Genomic DNA, 13,931 nt, shown 5'->3' with positions numbered 1-13,931 from the left:
GAACATAATGTTTTCTCACTGACTATTCTATGAACGCAATTATGTCTGCTTTGCTCTCACACACTAGCTCACCTGTTGATCTTGTTCCAAAGTTGTATTTATTTTATTGCCAGTGAAGAGAAACGTAGCCAACATATTTGTTTTGCTCTTGCGTCTGTTTGGTAATTGTGCCGAGGTGGTGATGAGTGGTGATGCTCAGGTTGTTTATGCAGATGCTGCACTTTTTTTTTGGCTTACACATTTTGGACTGAAATTGCACTAGCATTTCCATCAGCTCAGACCACCTCTCCAAGCATTTAATTGAATTTTCTATCAAAATAGGTACTCAACCTTCAGATTTTTTCCATACTTGAATGGCAAGCCACACAAGTTCCATGATTATACAGAGCAAATTGTTGGGATTATAACCTTTAATAAACAGAAATATAGTAGAATGATGATAAAACTAGGAAGATTTTATGGTACTAAAGCTTGCTGCAGTCATAGCCTAACTGGACAGATTTCCAGTTATCCTTTGTTTGTATAATTATACTACTGCATCAAGATCAAACATCACGATATAACACACATCAATTGTCAGCAAAGAAGTTAGAAAATTAAACTAATGACACTAATAACAATACCATCAGACCACTTCTAGACAACGGAATTTTTTAAAAACATTTTTCCAGTCTATTAGCTTTTGCCTCTGAGGCATTTTTATTTTCAGAATTTCAATATTGGATTTCTGTCCCTAAGGGGTAACTTATTTTTGTAAACAGGTTTAAAAATAGAGGAGTACTCTCTATATTCTTTTTTCTATGCTTTTCAGCTAAGCCACCGCTACCAAAACACCCTATTTCAAGCTTTAAATGTATACTTGCAATGTTTACAGTTGCAAAGCATTGTGGTTTTCCCTTTTTTGTTTTTTTCTCTTTTGAGTGATCTTGGCGTATAGCTCAGATAAAGCCTCGGCATTGTTGTCAAAAAGATCAGATTCCAGTGTTACATGTATCTTGTCCTTCAAGCAACCTCAGTGTGGTTATCCTGGGATTTATGGGCTTTTTTGAAGATGGATGTCTGTCTGTTTCACCAAAGTAGGACAGAGATATACTGCATAACAATGACACTCAGCACTACTCGTATGAGCAGTAAACTGAAAAAAAGTGTCTTCTATTCCTACTATATTTTCTCAGGAATGACCTGTGTATAATTGTATATTAATAATGTTTATGGGTAGATTTGTCATCATGTCTTTGAAGTGTAAAAAATGCCTATCATGAAAAGCTGTTCATATTATTTGCCTTTTAGCGAAGGGTAGCATAAATTGTGTAATGCAGCTTGTATTCGGGGACCGTGTTGCAGTAACTATGCCCTACATTGCGAGATGCTTAAAATAAAAAAAGATCAACTAGCAAAGTCACTAGTTACTTAGCAACAACCATGAAGCAGTATAATGAACTTTGTTATGGCTTTGGCTTTGTCAGAAAGTTGCTCGCTGAATAGTTGCTTGTGGTGGGAATACCAGCGACTGCTTTAAATTCAACAGAGCTTTAACAATGCACACCTGCTACTCCGAGGCTACAGTAGCTCATTGTCTCACCCTGCCTACATACTTTCCTTTCAACGCTCCCTGCTGACGGAGGACTGATGGCTCTGTTTCTCAGTGATAGAGGTCATTCTTTTTAACACTTCGCTGCTTCAGGGGACAACGTCAGTGACTTTTAATGTCACTGCCAGTCTCCCTTTGGGGAGGCTAAGCCCATCATCACATGCAGGTAACGTGAAACTTGATTGGCTTAATGTCATTGGCTACATTTGATTGCTCATTATAAAGTATTTAGGGATGATGAATCCCTAACAGCTATTAACAATCTTAAAGAGCCAATCAAAGGGTATCAGGACTATAATATCTCTGATAATGAGCTGGGTAATAAGGTTGATTGGCAGGGACCAATCAGAGCCCAAGTGAGACAGTCATATCCTAACTGCATTGGCCAGGTTATTTCCTGTCGGCTTACAAGGATCTGTGCTGTCGCGCTAACAAAAAGCTTAATGAAGGTCAGTCCCCCTGGGTGTCTGGTTCACAAGAGGAACCCAGAGCAGCAGTCAGGGCTTGTGGTTAGACTGTGTCCTTTAACCTGAGAGCAAGAGTGCAGGATCCACGGCTGGCTGGCATCTGCCCCGCTCAGGTCTCCCTGAGCAAGATATTGTCTCCATACGGACTCCCAGGGTACTACTTTGTGGCTGACCTTGCACTCTGACCTCCCAGTGAAGGGAAAAAAGAAAAAAAAGGGTTTTCTACTGAACGATAACTATCACACCACAAATGACCATCCAGGTCTGACTGCGCTCTGTGTCCCTTAAAGGGATAGTTTAGAAGTGTGATTGTCGGGGCGATTTATCCATAGGCAGTTTATTATCTACAGAAAATGATGGTCAGCTCGCCTCCAGTTTTAAGAAGCGGGCAGAAGGACAGGCACAGAAGCTACGGGGGCAGCAGCCAAATGTATTTTAGCCGGTGGCTTTGAAGAGAGCATTGATAATGGCTTACATTATGTCAGTGTAAACTTTAATAGGACTCTCTGACTGCAACTTCAAGTGGTGCAAATAGTATTCTAAATAAGGCGGACATTTAAATTCATATGGTTTTGCTGCTGCCTCCGTCCACAGCAGTACATTGCTTAGCTTCTATGCTAGTACTCCTGCCTGATTCTCCAAAATGCCGACCACCATCTACTGTACACCGACTATGGTTTAGTAGCAAACATACTATACAAACCCACTTCAAAAAATCCAAACTGTCCCTTTAAGGTTCCTCCTGCAGTAAGATTAAAATGGGGGAGTTGCAAACGTTTCAATTTAACATTTATTTCTAGGAGTTATGTTCCAAACAGTTTAAATCTGTTTTTTGAAAAATGTTATATCACTGGGTTACGCAAAAGTTTAGCTGGTGTTCATATGCTAATGTCTTGTGATAGATGTGGTGAGTTTTACTTTCACAGAGGCTATAATTTAAGCAGAAAGAGTAGGTGTGACATTTTTCAGCTTTTCCTTTCCTCCTTCCTCCTCTCCTTATGTTTCCCTGCCCTCACTTTTCCCTGTCCCCAATTTTTTCTCCCTTGCAGTTCTATATCTCAGTGATTATTAGTTAGGTCCGAAGCTCTCTCTTTCACACACTCTCTCTCTCACAAACACACACGTGCGCGAACACAGACCCACACCCGGTGAATATTGGTTTTTATGTTAAAGTATGTGTGTCCAGCCACAGTCTGAAGCCTAGTGAAGGGAGACATGACAAACGACTTTGGCATTTAACATGACAGACGCCCTCTCTCTCTCTCTCTCTCTCTCTCTGTCTCTCTCTCTCTCTCTCTCTGTGTCTCTCTCTCTCTCTCTCTCTCTCTCTCTCTCTGTCTCTCTCTCTCTGTCTCTCTCTCTCTCTCTCTCTCTCTCTCTCTCTCTCTCTGTGTGTGTGTGTCTCTCTCTCTCTCTCCCTCCCTCCCTCCCTCTGTGCATGCGTGTGTGTGCGTACAGGAGTGTGCGTTGCAAGTCTGAGACTAAAACTCTGGCAGATCGGAACCGGAACCAGTACAGGAAGCTGAAGAATGAAACGTCTGGAACATGTTCATTAACAGAGCACTGAGAGAAATGATGAACAACGCACACCTGTCCCCACTAAACATTAAAGTCTGCCGTCACTTGTGTTGCAGTATTGTAAGGCCGAGCAGAATACATATCCCGTGTAACTTTTAAAACGGTGTTGCAAATATCAATTTGTATTTTATATTGAGCAAGAATGACGAGAGCTGGTGCTTGTTTATAGTAGTCTTTATCTACAGTATATTGTGTTTATGATAGAGGGTGTAATTTTGGGTCCTGAACAATCACGATCATAACTCCCCTGATGAAAGCACACAGCTGCAGCATGCTGGTGAGGTGTGACACTGCAACTACTAAAGAATGGAGTTTTTTGTTTCATAATTTCATAGCCAGACGTTTGAAACTGAATTTGGATTTTTTTCCACTATGAACACATCCTGAGTTGAGGCGAAGGCAACACACTACATTACTTACCCTCACATGTGTGCCTACTGCCTCTTCCTCCATCAGTATATGTGTGACAGTGTGGTGTCAGTGTTCTGTATGTTTGTGCAGCAGCATGCTGAGAGCTGTTTCTTACCTTTACAGACGGGCCTGTGGTCACTCCAGGCTGCGAAGACTTCAGCCACTCTCTGGCAGCTGATGGTTTTACTGCCCTGAAGAACATAGTCTTCTCCGCAACTGAACTGCACCACACTGTCAATGCTGCTCACACACAATCAAACACAGAGGATGGAGACAGAGTCAGGTAAACACATATAAGCACAAAAGGTTACTTTAAATAAATATGCTCAATGTACTTTATGTGCAGATGTGCATGTGAGTGCATCTATACAACATACAGGTGCACCTCAATAAATTAGAATATCATGGAAAAGTCCATTTCCAGTAGTTCAAGTCAAATAGCCCCAACCAAGTATTGAGTCATATAGATGGACATACTTTTCAGAGGCCAACATTTCCATATTAAACATACTTTTTAAAATTGGTCTTATGTAATATTACATTTTTTTGAGACACTGATTTTCAGGCCTTCATTTAATGTAAGTCATAATAATTACAATTAGAATAAATTAAATAAATGAAGACATGAAATGTTTCATTCTGTGTGTATTGGATCTATATAATGTGTTATTTCCACTTTTTGAATTGAATTACTGAAATAAATAAACTTTTCGATGATATTCTAGTTTATTGAGCTGCACCCATACTCGTAGAGGTTTCACAGAGGTTTGTATGATTTCTTTTGTAAAGAAACGAGCACTGTTGGTATGATATCCAGCTGTTTAAGACACATGACAATCACGGTTCTAAACTGTTGTTAATGTTGTTAAACAGCACTTTTTTGTTAGGTTTGGTGCAACCCAGTCACCATAATAAATTGTAGCATTATAGGTTTCTGGAAACCACAGGTATGTTGACCACAAATATGTTAGATGTGAAAGTTTCTGAACTGAAACAACCTGTTGTCCTTGTGACATTTGACAGGCCTTACTGTAAACACGCTTTCAAATAGGTGATGACTACAATACGTTGTAATTACTTGATGACTGCTGATGACACTTTGGGTAAGGTTAGGCACCGAAATCATGTGGTAAAGGAGAGGCAAAAAGAAAACGGTCAGGATTAAAAAACATCACTTCCTGCCATAATTTCCGACAACAGGACGTGAACACCAGTCATCTGGTTTAAATTCCTTGGTTGGTTGGGGCATCCACACCTAATGGGGGGCCTACGCGGCTCGTAACATCCATTGCAACAACATGCATTGCATTTTCATTGAACTAAAGAACAAACATTTGAGATCAATGTATGTGTGGTGTGCAGAAACGTAAAATGCCATCAGTTTATGCTGACGACTCTGCTGCTTAGGTACCAAAACTACTTTGTTAAGGTTGTTATGGTTAGCCAAAAAACACATGGTTAGCATTAAAACATACTTCAATGCAGAATTTCCAATGGGACACGAAAGACTTTGTGATTAAAACTCAGGGTTTGTTTGATCCATCCACTATCCCATAAGGACCTACATGGCTTTTATATTACAAAACTAGACAATTTTTTGTAGGAAAGCCTCAAATGCCACCACATTTTTTCCATAGGAAATCCTACGAACCAATTATGAGAACACCCTGATATATTTCTAAATACAAATCTGTCATTTAAAGTCCATGTGTGCTAATGTTTGCTTGCAAATTGTACCTGAAATCACTGCCATGGCGTTTTCCATTCTCTGGCTCTCCCGGGTCAGGGCAGGAGTTAGACGCCTGTCTCACACCACCCTCATTCACTACACAGAGAGACAGACAGATGTAGAGCCAGGGACAGATGGGTTAGAAGCAGGCACAGACAAGGCTTACAGTAAAGCTACACTTGGTCCAGCAAGCAGACTCTCCTTTAAAAGATCTAAATCTAAAATGTCTGTGTCTGTCATTCTATCAGTAGCATTCAGCAGCAGACGTCCCCAGGAAATTTCCAGCTCTTCACTTTCTGCTCGGGTTTTGGAAGCCTGCCTGGCTGCCTCGTCACTTATTCACTCGAGAGGCGGCAGGAAACAGGTGGAAGGAGAAACACGTACGACAGACCAGGAGTTAGAGAGACAGACGGGTTAGACGGTTAGGTGGGCAGACAGAGACGACACGGCACTCCAGATACGATCTTAATTCTCCCAGAAACACAAGAGCTAATCTAGACAGTAACACTCCAAACATCACAGAGACAACAGACAGAACTGTACAAATACTTTGAGACTGCGACATCACAACAAACATACATCTGACACGAGGCAGCTCGACTCGGTCTCTTTCTTTAATTACAATACTGCTGTTGACAGTATATGTATGTGGCTTTTATTTCTTCTTTCTTCCCCTTCTTTTCTAGTTCTTTCTGGCTTGTTAGGTTTCTTAATCTTTTCCAGTCACTCTGTCTCCCTTTCCATATAAATAACCCTCAGCTATATTCCGTTGGCATTCCCTTAAAGACACAGTATATCATTTTTATTTACTTAAACCTTTAACTATAGACTCTTTTTCTTCTTTTGAGAGTTTTAAAGTTTTAAAGAAACATAGCTGCTGGGTTAACTTTAAGCAACGGACAGTGTGTGTAAGTGTGCTAGTGTGTGTGTGTGTGTGTGTGTGTGTGTGTGTGTGTGTGAGCTTCTGTGTATCTCAGGGAAAGCCAAAGAAACATAGCTGTCAGGTAAGGGAAAGAATGCAAAACACAAACAAACTCCATTCCAATTTAGAAGTTTTACATTTGAAAATGTTTCGATATTGAACTTACTTTACCACCAAGAAGAATCCACCATGTGCCATTAAGCAGTTTTTTTTAAGTAGGTAGGCTCGCAATAAAAAATAATTAGTAGTAATACAGCATCTTAATGAGCCGGAGTCCATTGATGACCTATTTTTACTCAATTTAAGTCCCCACGTGACGGGATCTCTCGTATTCCTTAATGAGATCAGGGTGAGAGTAAAAAATATTTGAATAATCCTTGAGTTCTCCTCATCTTTCATTCACACAAATGAATGTAAAATTAGGCCACTCTGAGGATTTTTATGCCTATTTCGGTCGTTCATCCTTTCCCTAATGTCTGGTGTCAGTAGAATATTACTAGAGGGAAAAACTGTCTCTGTGTGCTTATTTACTTCAGCTATACAGCAGACAAAACACCCCATGGAGTGTTTTCATATTCAAATGCATGGACTGATATTCAAATGAGACATAAACTAATCATGTACTTTGGTGTAGTATAATAATCAGCTTATTTGGAAAGCAGCAATTATTGGACAATGTACCAGTATTGTGTTGATCACTTATGTAATTTGTAACATTATATTGTGTTCGATTGTGGAATAATATAATTCATTTTATGCTCAGATGGAGATGGACAATATCAGCACGCTCTTATATTTGTTTTCTGCATATTTTACTTGATACATTTAAAGTTCTTTTCCCTAGCTTTTTATGCCTAAGAGTTATTTTGGCTGCTGTAATAAGCCACTGTTCACATCATCTTAAGAGGGTCTTTTTGCACAGGATGCAGCAAATAAAAACATATTTTACTGAAGCAGAAAGGAAAATATGAAGAAAACAGAAGTAAGCTGCTGAGTAAGAGTCCATAAAACAACAAATATTATTATAATGTAACATAATAAAACATGTGAGTATTAGGCTACATCTGGTATATTTGGTTTTTGAATCCCAATTTCCACATTTGTGTTCGAAAATTAAAATAATGCTGATTAAGGTCTTTCACGTTTTGAAATAAAAGCTTAAAAATGTGCCCTGAGTATGCTTTTTAAGTATTTATTTATTGTTGTTCTGGCACTAATTGTGAAATAAGTACAGTTTTATTTTATGTAAAACAAAAATGCAGATGCCAGAGAACTCAATGAGGTGTAACAAACAGGCCGAGTGATAATGCTGCCCATTTCCACAGCCTATCCGGGCTGTCCGACTAACATGCATGTACATGTTTAATCCGTATCAGCAAACCCAGCAGGTGGTTGGTGTGTGTGTGTATTTGTTAGAGTAGATAGTTTGTTGCTTTGTTGGAGCGGCTAATTTGACCATCTGGACTATTAACACCATAACAGAGGGACTGGTTACAGTATCTGTACTGTGCGCACACGCTCAAACACACACACACGAACCCACAAAAGTCACATACTTACACACGTATACATGCAATAATAAATATGGACGGACACACACAAACACACAGGTTTTGTGCTTCACTGGAGAGTTAAACCAGTCAGAGCAGAGCAAATTAACATCTGAAGCCAGACTAATTAACATACAAATTCACATCTGTAGAATCAAACCTCAACCATGACTCCCCAACCTGTCAGGAAACCTGATGAATCTGGGAGGCGCCGTGTCTCTGTGCTGTGCTTAGCTCAGCTCATACAGTATTTAGGAGGCTTGCACGTAGACACACAAACACAAAGTGAACAAGCAAATAAGGAAAACAAGCAAATAAATCAGAAAAGTAAAAAAAAAAAAAAAGACATCATCAACAAACATGCAAACCAATTAACAAGGTGGACAAGAAAGGTCTACTTATCTTTTTCTGTGTAAACATTTTGGTGCTTTGCATTGTATTAGTGTATGGCAGACACACATACGTACAATGTCCTTGCAATGTTGCATATGTGTATGTGTTTACATCTTCTAGGTGTGCAAATATGTGCGTATGCATGTTCCATAATTATTTATGAACCTCTGGGTATTTGTTATGACTGAATGCACTGTGTTACTTGTGATTAAACTAGATGGGAAACATAAATTAACACATATATCACATCACCATTATGAGTGTGGGTATAATGTGTAAAGGTATTTTTGTGTGTGTGTGTGTGTGTGTGTGTGTGTGTGTGTGTGTGTGTGTGTGTGTGTGTGTGGTGTGTAATATACAAGGAGAGAAGAAGAAGAAGAAGAGGTATAATAAAGAGACAAAGAAGTGAGAAGGAAATAAAGAGGGAATTGGATGTGCGATAACTCTAAATAATGTGGGGGTTTATGTGGATACTGACAGCTTTAATAAGTGAAACCAGTATTAAAAGAAGTACTGATGATTTTCTTGAAGATCTTTCATGCTTTTTCAATATATGCTCTCAATGTTAGAGTGTTGAGTAGGCTTTGAACGAAATTAAATAATGTTCACGTGACCACTTTTGCATTATGGTTCGTCAAATGACTTATGAACCATTAGCACCCTTACAGTTGACGTTTTACTTTACTTTACTTATTACAGTTTCCAAAATCTTATGAAGGAAATTGTTCCAAAAGAAGAGCAGTAAATTAACAGGGAACTTTTTGCACCTGGATAAAGATTGAAAAAATATGTTTTAATTTTCTGCAAACTGTGAGAAGTTGGTGATACATTAGTTCTTATTTTATAATTTTTCTTTGGCCTCTGTGGCAGAGGGATGTTTCAATAAACACTTTGGTGCCATCAAAAGACCTGTGTGTAAAGGTCTACAAAAAAGTAGGTGTGTGATCAGAGGAGAGGAAAGGAGGAGAGGAGAGGAGAGGAGAGGAGAGGGATGAAGAAATAAAGAGAAGAGGCAGGAGGGGGCGGTAAACAATATTACAACAGCTGATTTACATCCCCTGAACACCCCAAAGCAAGCCAAAATAAACCATGATTAAGCTTATCCGAACAAGCCATGATTAAATATATCAAAGCAAGCCATGAAGAAGCATGCAAAAAACCAAGACACCATGACGAAAATACATACACAAAACATCAAACAACAAAAACACACAGCAGTCAAGCAGAATGCAAAGGCGTGCTCTTATAAAGGCTGTGGCACTTTCAACACATCTCTATATCAAGAACTGTCACATTTGAACATGTCAGTCACAAATTTTATCACTGTGTCTGTGTGCACTGATGTTACCACATGCTGTCTACAAAGAAACGCAAGATGTTTCTGTGTTGTCAGTGAACAAATGTACAAAGTGTTGAAAACTAACAGCCTTTTTAAGAGACAAATTTAAAAAACAAAAAACAAAACAATGGCAGTCCAAGCCAAACCAAGCCATCACCTGTTAGTTCATTAGCCATAGTGACATTAAGATGTGAACTCACATATTGAAAACTTGTTGCTGGAGTCTTTGCCAGGGAACAATTTAACGCCCCGCGATTTAAAATCTACTGATCGCTTCACTGCAGAGGAAAACAGAATACAGAAAAGAGAAGAAAAATCAAACAACAGATTGGATAAAGTAGGAACAAAAAAAAAAAGACCTAGCGAAGGAATTTTGAAATAAATGGCAGATTCTTCTCCCTCACAATGCTGAGAGAGAGAAGAGTACAGTTGAAAAGAAAGTTACAAAGGCAAAGTAAAGTTTAAAATGGTGGAAAAAGATAGCGAGAGGGCCCAGAGAGAGACAAAAAGAGAAAAGACAGAAGCAGACAGGAAAGAAAGTAGAAAAAATGATCCCAACAATAGCACCATTCAGGGGTTTTGTTCATAAGAAGCTTAATCTTTCTCTCTTCCTGCCACTCAGACACATACATCAGATGTCGAGGTGTTTTGCTGGAAGCCCCATCATATTCTGAACAAAAGCTGGTAAAGGAAATTGCAGCTTTAATCAAAATGACAATGATGCAGCTCTGTAATCAAAGCATTCAGATAATGGTACGTTACAAAATAAATGGTTCCTTTAATCAGTGTAAATCAAAGACAAGAGGAGACAAACTGATGGAGGGATTCTCGTCAGCGTGAGCTCTGTTTTCCAACATGGGGGACATCATTTCATTACAGGATGAGCGGTGTTGTGCCTGTATGTTACTGCAGCTCAGCATGTATGGAAGACAAAGTGAGTGGGCGAGGGCTGCGTTTAAATCCATGCAATGATACATAAAAAATAAAATAAAAAACACCCGAGGGTAATCTCAATTTGACTCCCCCCAGATTAGATTTTCCTGCTCTAACCTGTCAAAATAAATGAATACATTACCAGCATAAATAATGAAAACATAAACACGAATATATCTTGTCCTCGATGACAAAGTACAGTGACAAATCAGTTTAATGAATGTCTGATGGAGTGGCTGACAGACGTTGTTTTCATAATGACCTGACTAATCCTCTGAATGGTGACAAATGGCAGATGAGTTAATGTGCTACAATTATCCTAATGGTATACAGAGGCTACATATATACACATACATCACTTACAATGTATTTGACATGGTTAAATTACATTCTGTCGTATATTTTATGACAATTAACCTAATGTTGCTACATACATGCACATATGTTAGTAGTTTTCTACTTACCACGTTGACATTAATCCAATGATAATCTATTAATGTTAACGTTTAATCTGAAGTAACGATGTATGAGTGTGTGTGTGTGTGTGTGTGTGTGTGTGAATGTGTGACGAGAAGGAGAGGTACCGACCCCCACCCTCTGATACTCAATTTGAATAAAAAATGTGGTTCACTTAATTAATCATGTAAAACAAATGTTAATGTGTAAGGGCTAGTCTATGGACACGTTTGGCAAGCAGGGCAATTTCTTTTGTTGAAATATATTCTGTACTGTAGCTGCGGCATTAGTGATGTACAGTGCTGAGTAACATTATGTGGAACTTTATAAAACATTATCAGTACTTGGGCTGCAGCTTAAGACTATTTTGATAGTCAAATAGTCATCGATCATTGAAACTATTAGTCAACTAATCGGATCATTTAATGCACAATTACTTAATGGCTCTTATTTAGCTTTCAAGCTTTTACATTTAGTTGAAGGTTCTTTTAAGCATGTGCTAACTAACAATAAATATACAGTATAATTGTTTGTGGTTGGGCACATTGTGTCTTGACATCTATTCTTAGGGCTTAGTTGCAGATCGGATCACATTTTATGACAAAATCATGCATAAAATAATGTAATTACAAAGGGTTCACTGCTGATTTGGCCACTACTAATACAAAATATTCAGTGTCAAGTTTTTGTCAATTTAAACTAAGGACAAATAAAGTTCAAATACAAAAAAATATAAATTAAATCAAGTAACCATTGCTTTCTGTCGTCAATAATTTGGATAGGAAAATGCTATTGCAATGAACAAAAGTGCCTGCTAAAATGAATTGCTCTGCTCAATTAGATTGATCCTTGCCACAATGAGATCATAACAAACATCGATGCATCTGAGACTGAGACATAATGTTTCAAGACAGAATCAAGATGGATCTAATAATACTGAGCTTTAAGCATTATATGTTTGACATGAAGTATTATTCAGCTGAGTTTTAGACATCAACATTGCTTGTTGAACATTAAAATGTCCACATTGTTGACAGATGTGTGTACTAAATTAGACAGTTAAGGTTCATCATACTTATATTTGCCTACATTAGTCTTTTTAAGTGCTAACACATCTTCTTGAATGAACTGCAAGTGATCCCTATTTAATTAAAACCCCAGCTCATTATCACTTTTGCTCATATGAGAAAAATGTCTCATGGAACACGCGTCAGAGTAAACAACGTGTCGTAACGCACAAGGGTTTCATCGCACCATAGGCAGTGTAACTCAAAACAAAAGCTAAACTTTGTGGTTCGATTTACCTCGCTTTTTATTGAGGTTCAGCTGAGAGTGTCCCTTTGTGTGAGCCGAGGGGATGGGAAATCATCTCCTTTTACTGCTGTAAATAAAACTCCCAGGGTTTTGTACTTTAAAAAGGTCCACTGTGGTACCTCGACATCACAAGAACAAAACTTAATAGAGTTTGGTTTAAAAGCACATTAGCTTTAGGCCTTGATGTTTTTTTTGAGGCTGTATGATGTTTATTCACATTTGCAACGAAGCCACCATGTCTTTTTCAAGTTGGTAAAGACGATTGAATGCATTTTTTTGAATCAATAAGTTAAACTAATCATGAACAAATATGAATTTCCTTCATAAATTCTCCATTAATGGGTTTGCTCCAAGCAACTCGTGTATCACAGCAGGTTATGGCTGCCTCGGAGCACACTGAACCCATAAACCAAATGCAAAAACACTTTAACTAACTTCACAGCAAGACACCTACACAAGGAATAAAATGTATTATTCCTGACACTGGTGTCACAGCTATTCAGAATGAGGGGGAACACGCCTGATGTCTGATAGTATCTCTGAGATAAAAGCATCTTTAACTGCATATCATTTATACTATTTAAGAGCAGAGATGAATATGTCCCTGGATTATTCTAATGTTTTTAGGTCATTTCACAAACAATTTGGAACAACTACAGACTGCTTTATTTGAAAATATAGCTCAAAGTGGAGTGAATAATTATTCCATTCCACTGCATTGCAGACAGGGCAACAATTTTGAATTAATAAAGCCTTTAGTAGTATATTGGTGTGTATTAAAAACAAAGAAGTAAAAATAGTAAACCAGAGCATAAAGGGCTGAGAAACAAAGCAGCATGTAACTGTGTGTCTTCCTTCAGATTAAACCCGCATTTGAAAGCGTCCCAAGTGTGAGAAATTAAGAACATCCATCAACAGACTCTTGTTATTGTTGACAACGAGGGGAAGCTCTGATCTAGATCAAAGTCTTACAATCAGGTTTGAAATGTATTTCAAACCTGATTGTAAATCCTCTCAGGCAGCCAAATGGTGGAATCTGGGCCAAAAATTGTTAAAAGTCAAATTTGTTTTCGCCTGTGCAAATGCATTCACTGTATCAAGCCCCTGTTAATATGCGTCATAAAACCTGTCCTGTGTGAATATGCATCAAAGTTAAATATGCCCATGTTAATATTCTAGCCTACAAGCAGCAGCTCTACTGCAAACAACAGATGGAAGGGCAGATGCATTTAAGTAAACCATATTTAT

The 13,931-nt window shown here is 38.4% G+C and overlaps 1 protein-coding gene across 1 annotated transcript in view; it reads right to left on the bottom strand.

Moving 5' to 3' along the window:
* csmd3b (CUB and Sushi multiple domains 3b) overlaps positions 1-13,931 on the bottom strand; it is a 380,920-nt gene that overhangs the window by 137,660 nt on the left and 229,329 nt on the right. Inside the window, exons 8-10 of the mRNA XM_059350826.1 lie at positions 10,181-10,258; positions 5,785-5,872; positions 4,163-4,287 (exon numbers count right to left, since the gene is read on the bottom strand). Coding sequence (XP_059206809.1) covers positions 4,163-4,287; positions 5,785-5,872; positions 10,181-10,258 — 291 coding nt within the window. The remainder of the gene's footprint in view (positions 1-4,162; positions 4,288-5,784; positions 5,873-10,180; positions 10,259-13,931) is intronic.

Source organism: Centropristis striata, chromosome 14 (genome assembly GCF_030273125.1).
Source record: "Centropristis striata isolate RG_2023a ecotype Rhode Island chromosome 14, C.striata_1.0, whole genome shotgun sequence".
In the NCBI taxonomy this organism is placed as follows: Eukaryota; Metazoa; Chordata; class Actinopteri; order Perciformes; family Serranidae; genus Centropristis; species Centropristis striata.
Note: the sequence above shows the minus strand (reverse complement) of the source record. Positions and strands in the feature narration are given on the sequence as shown.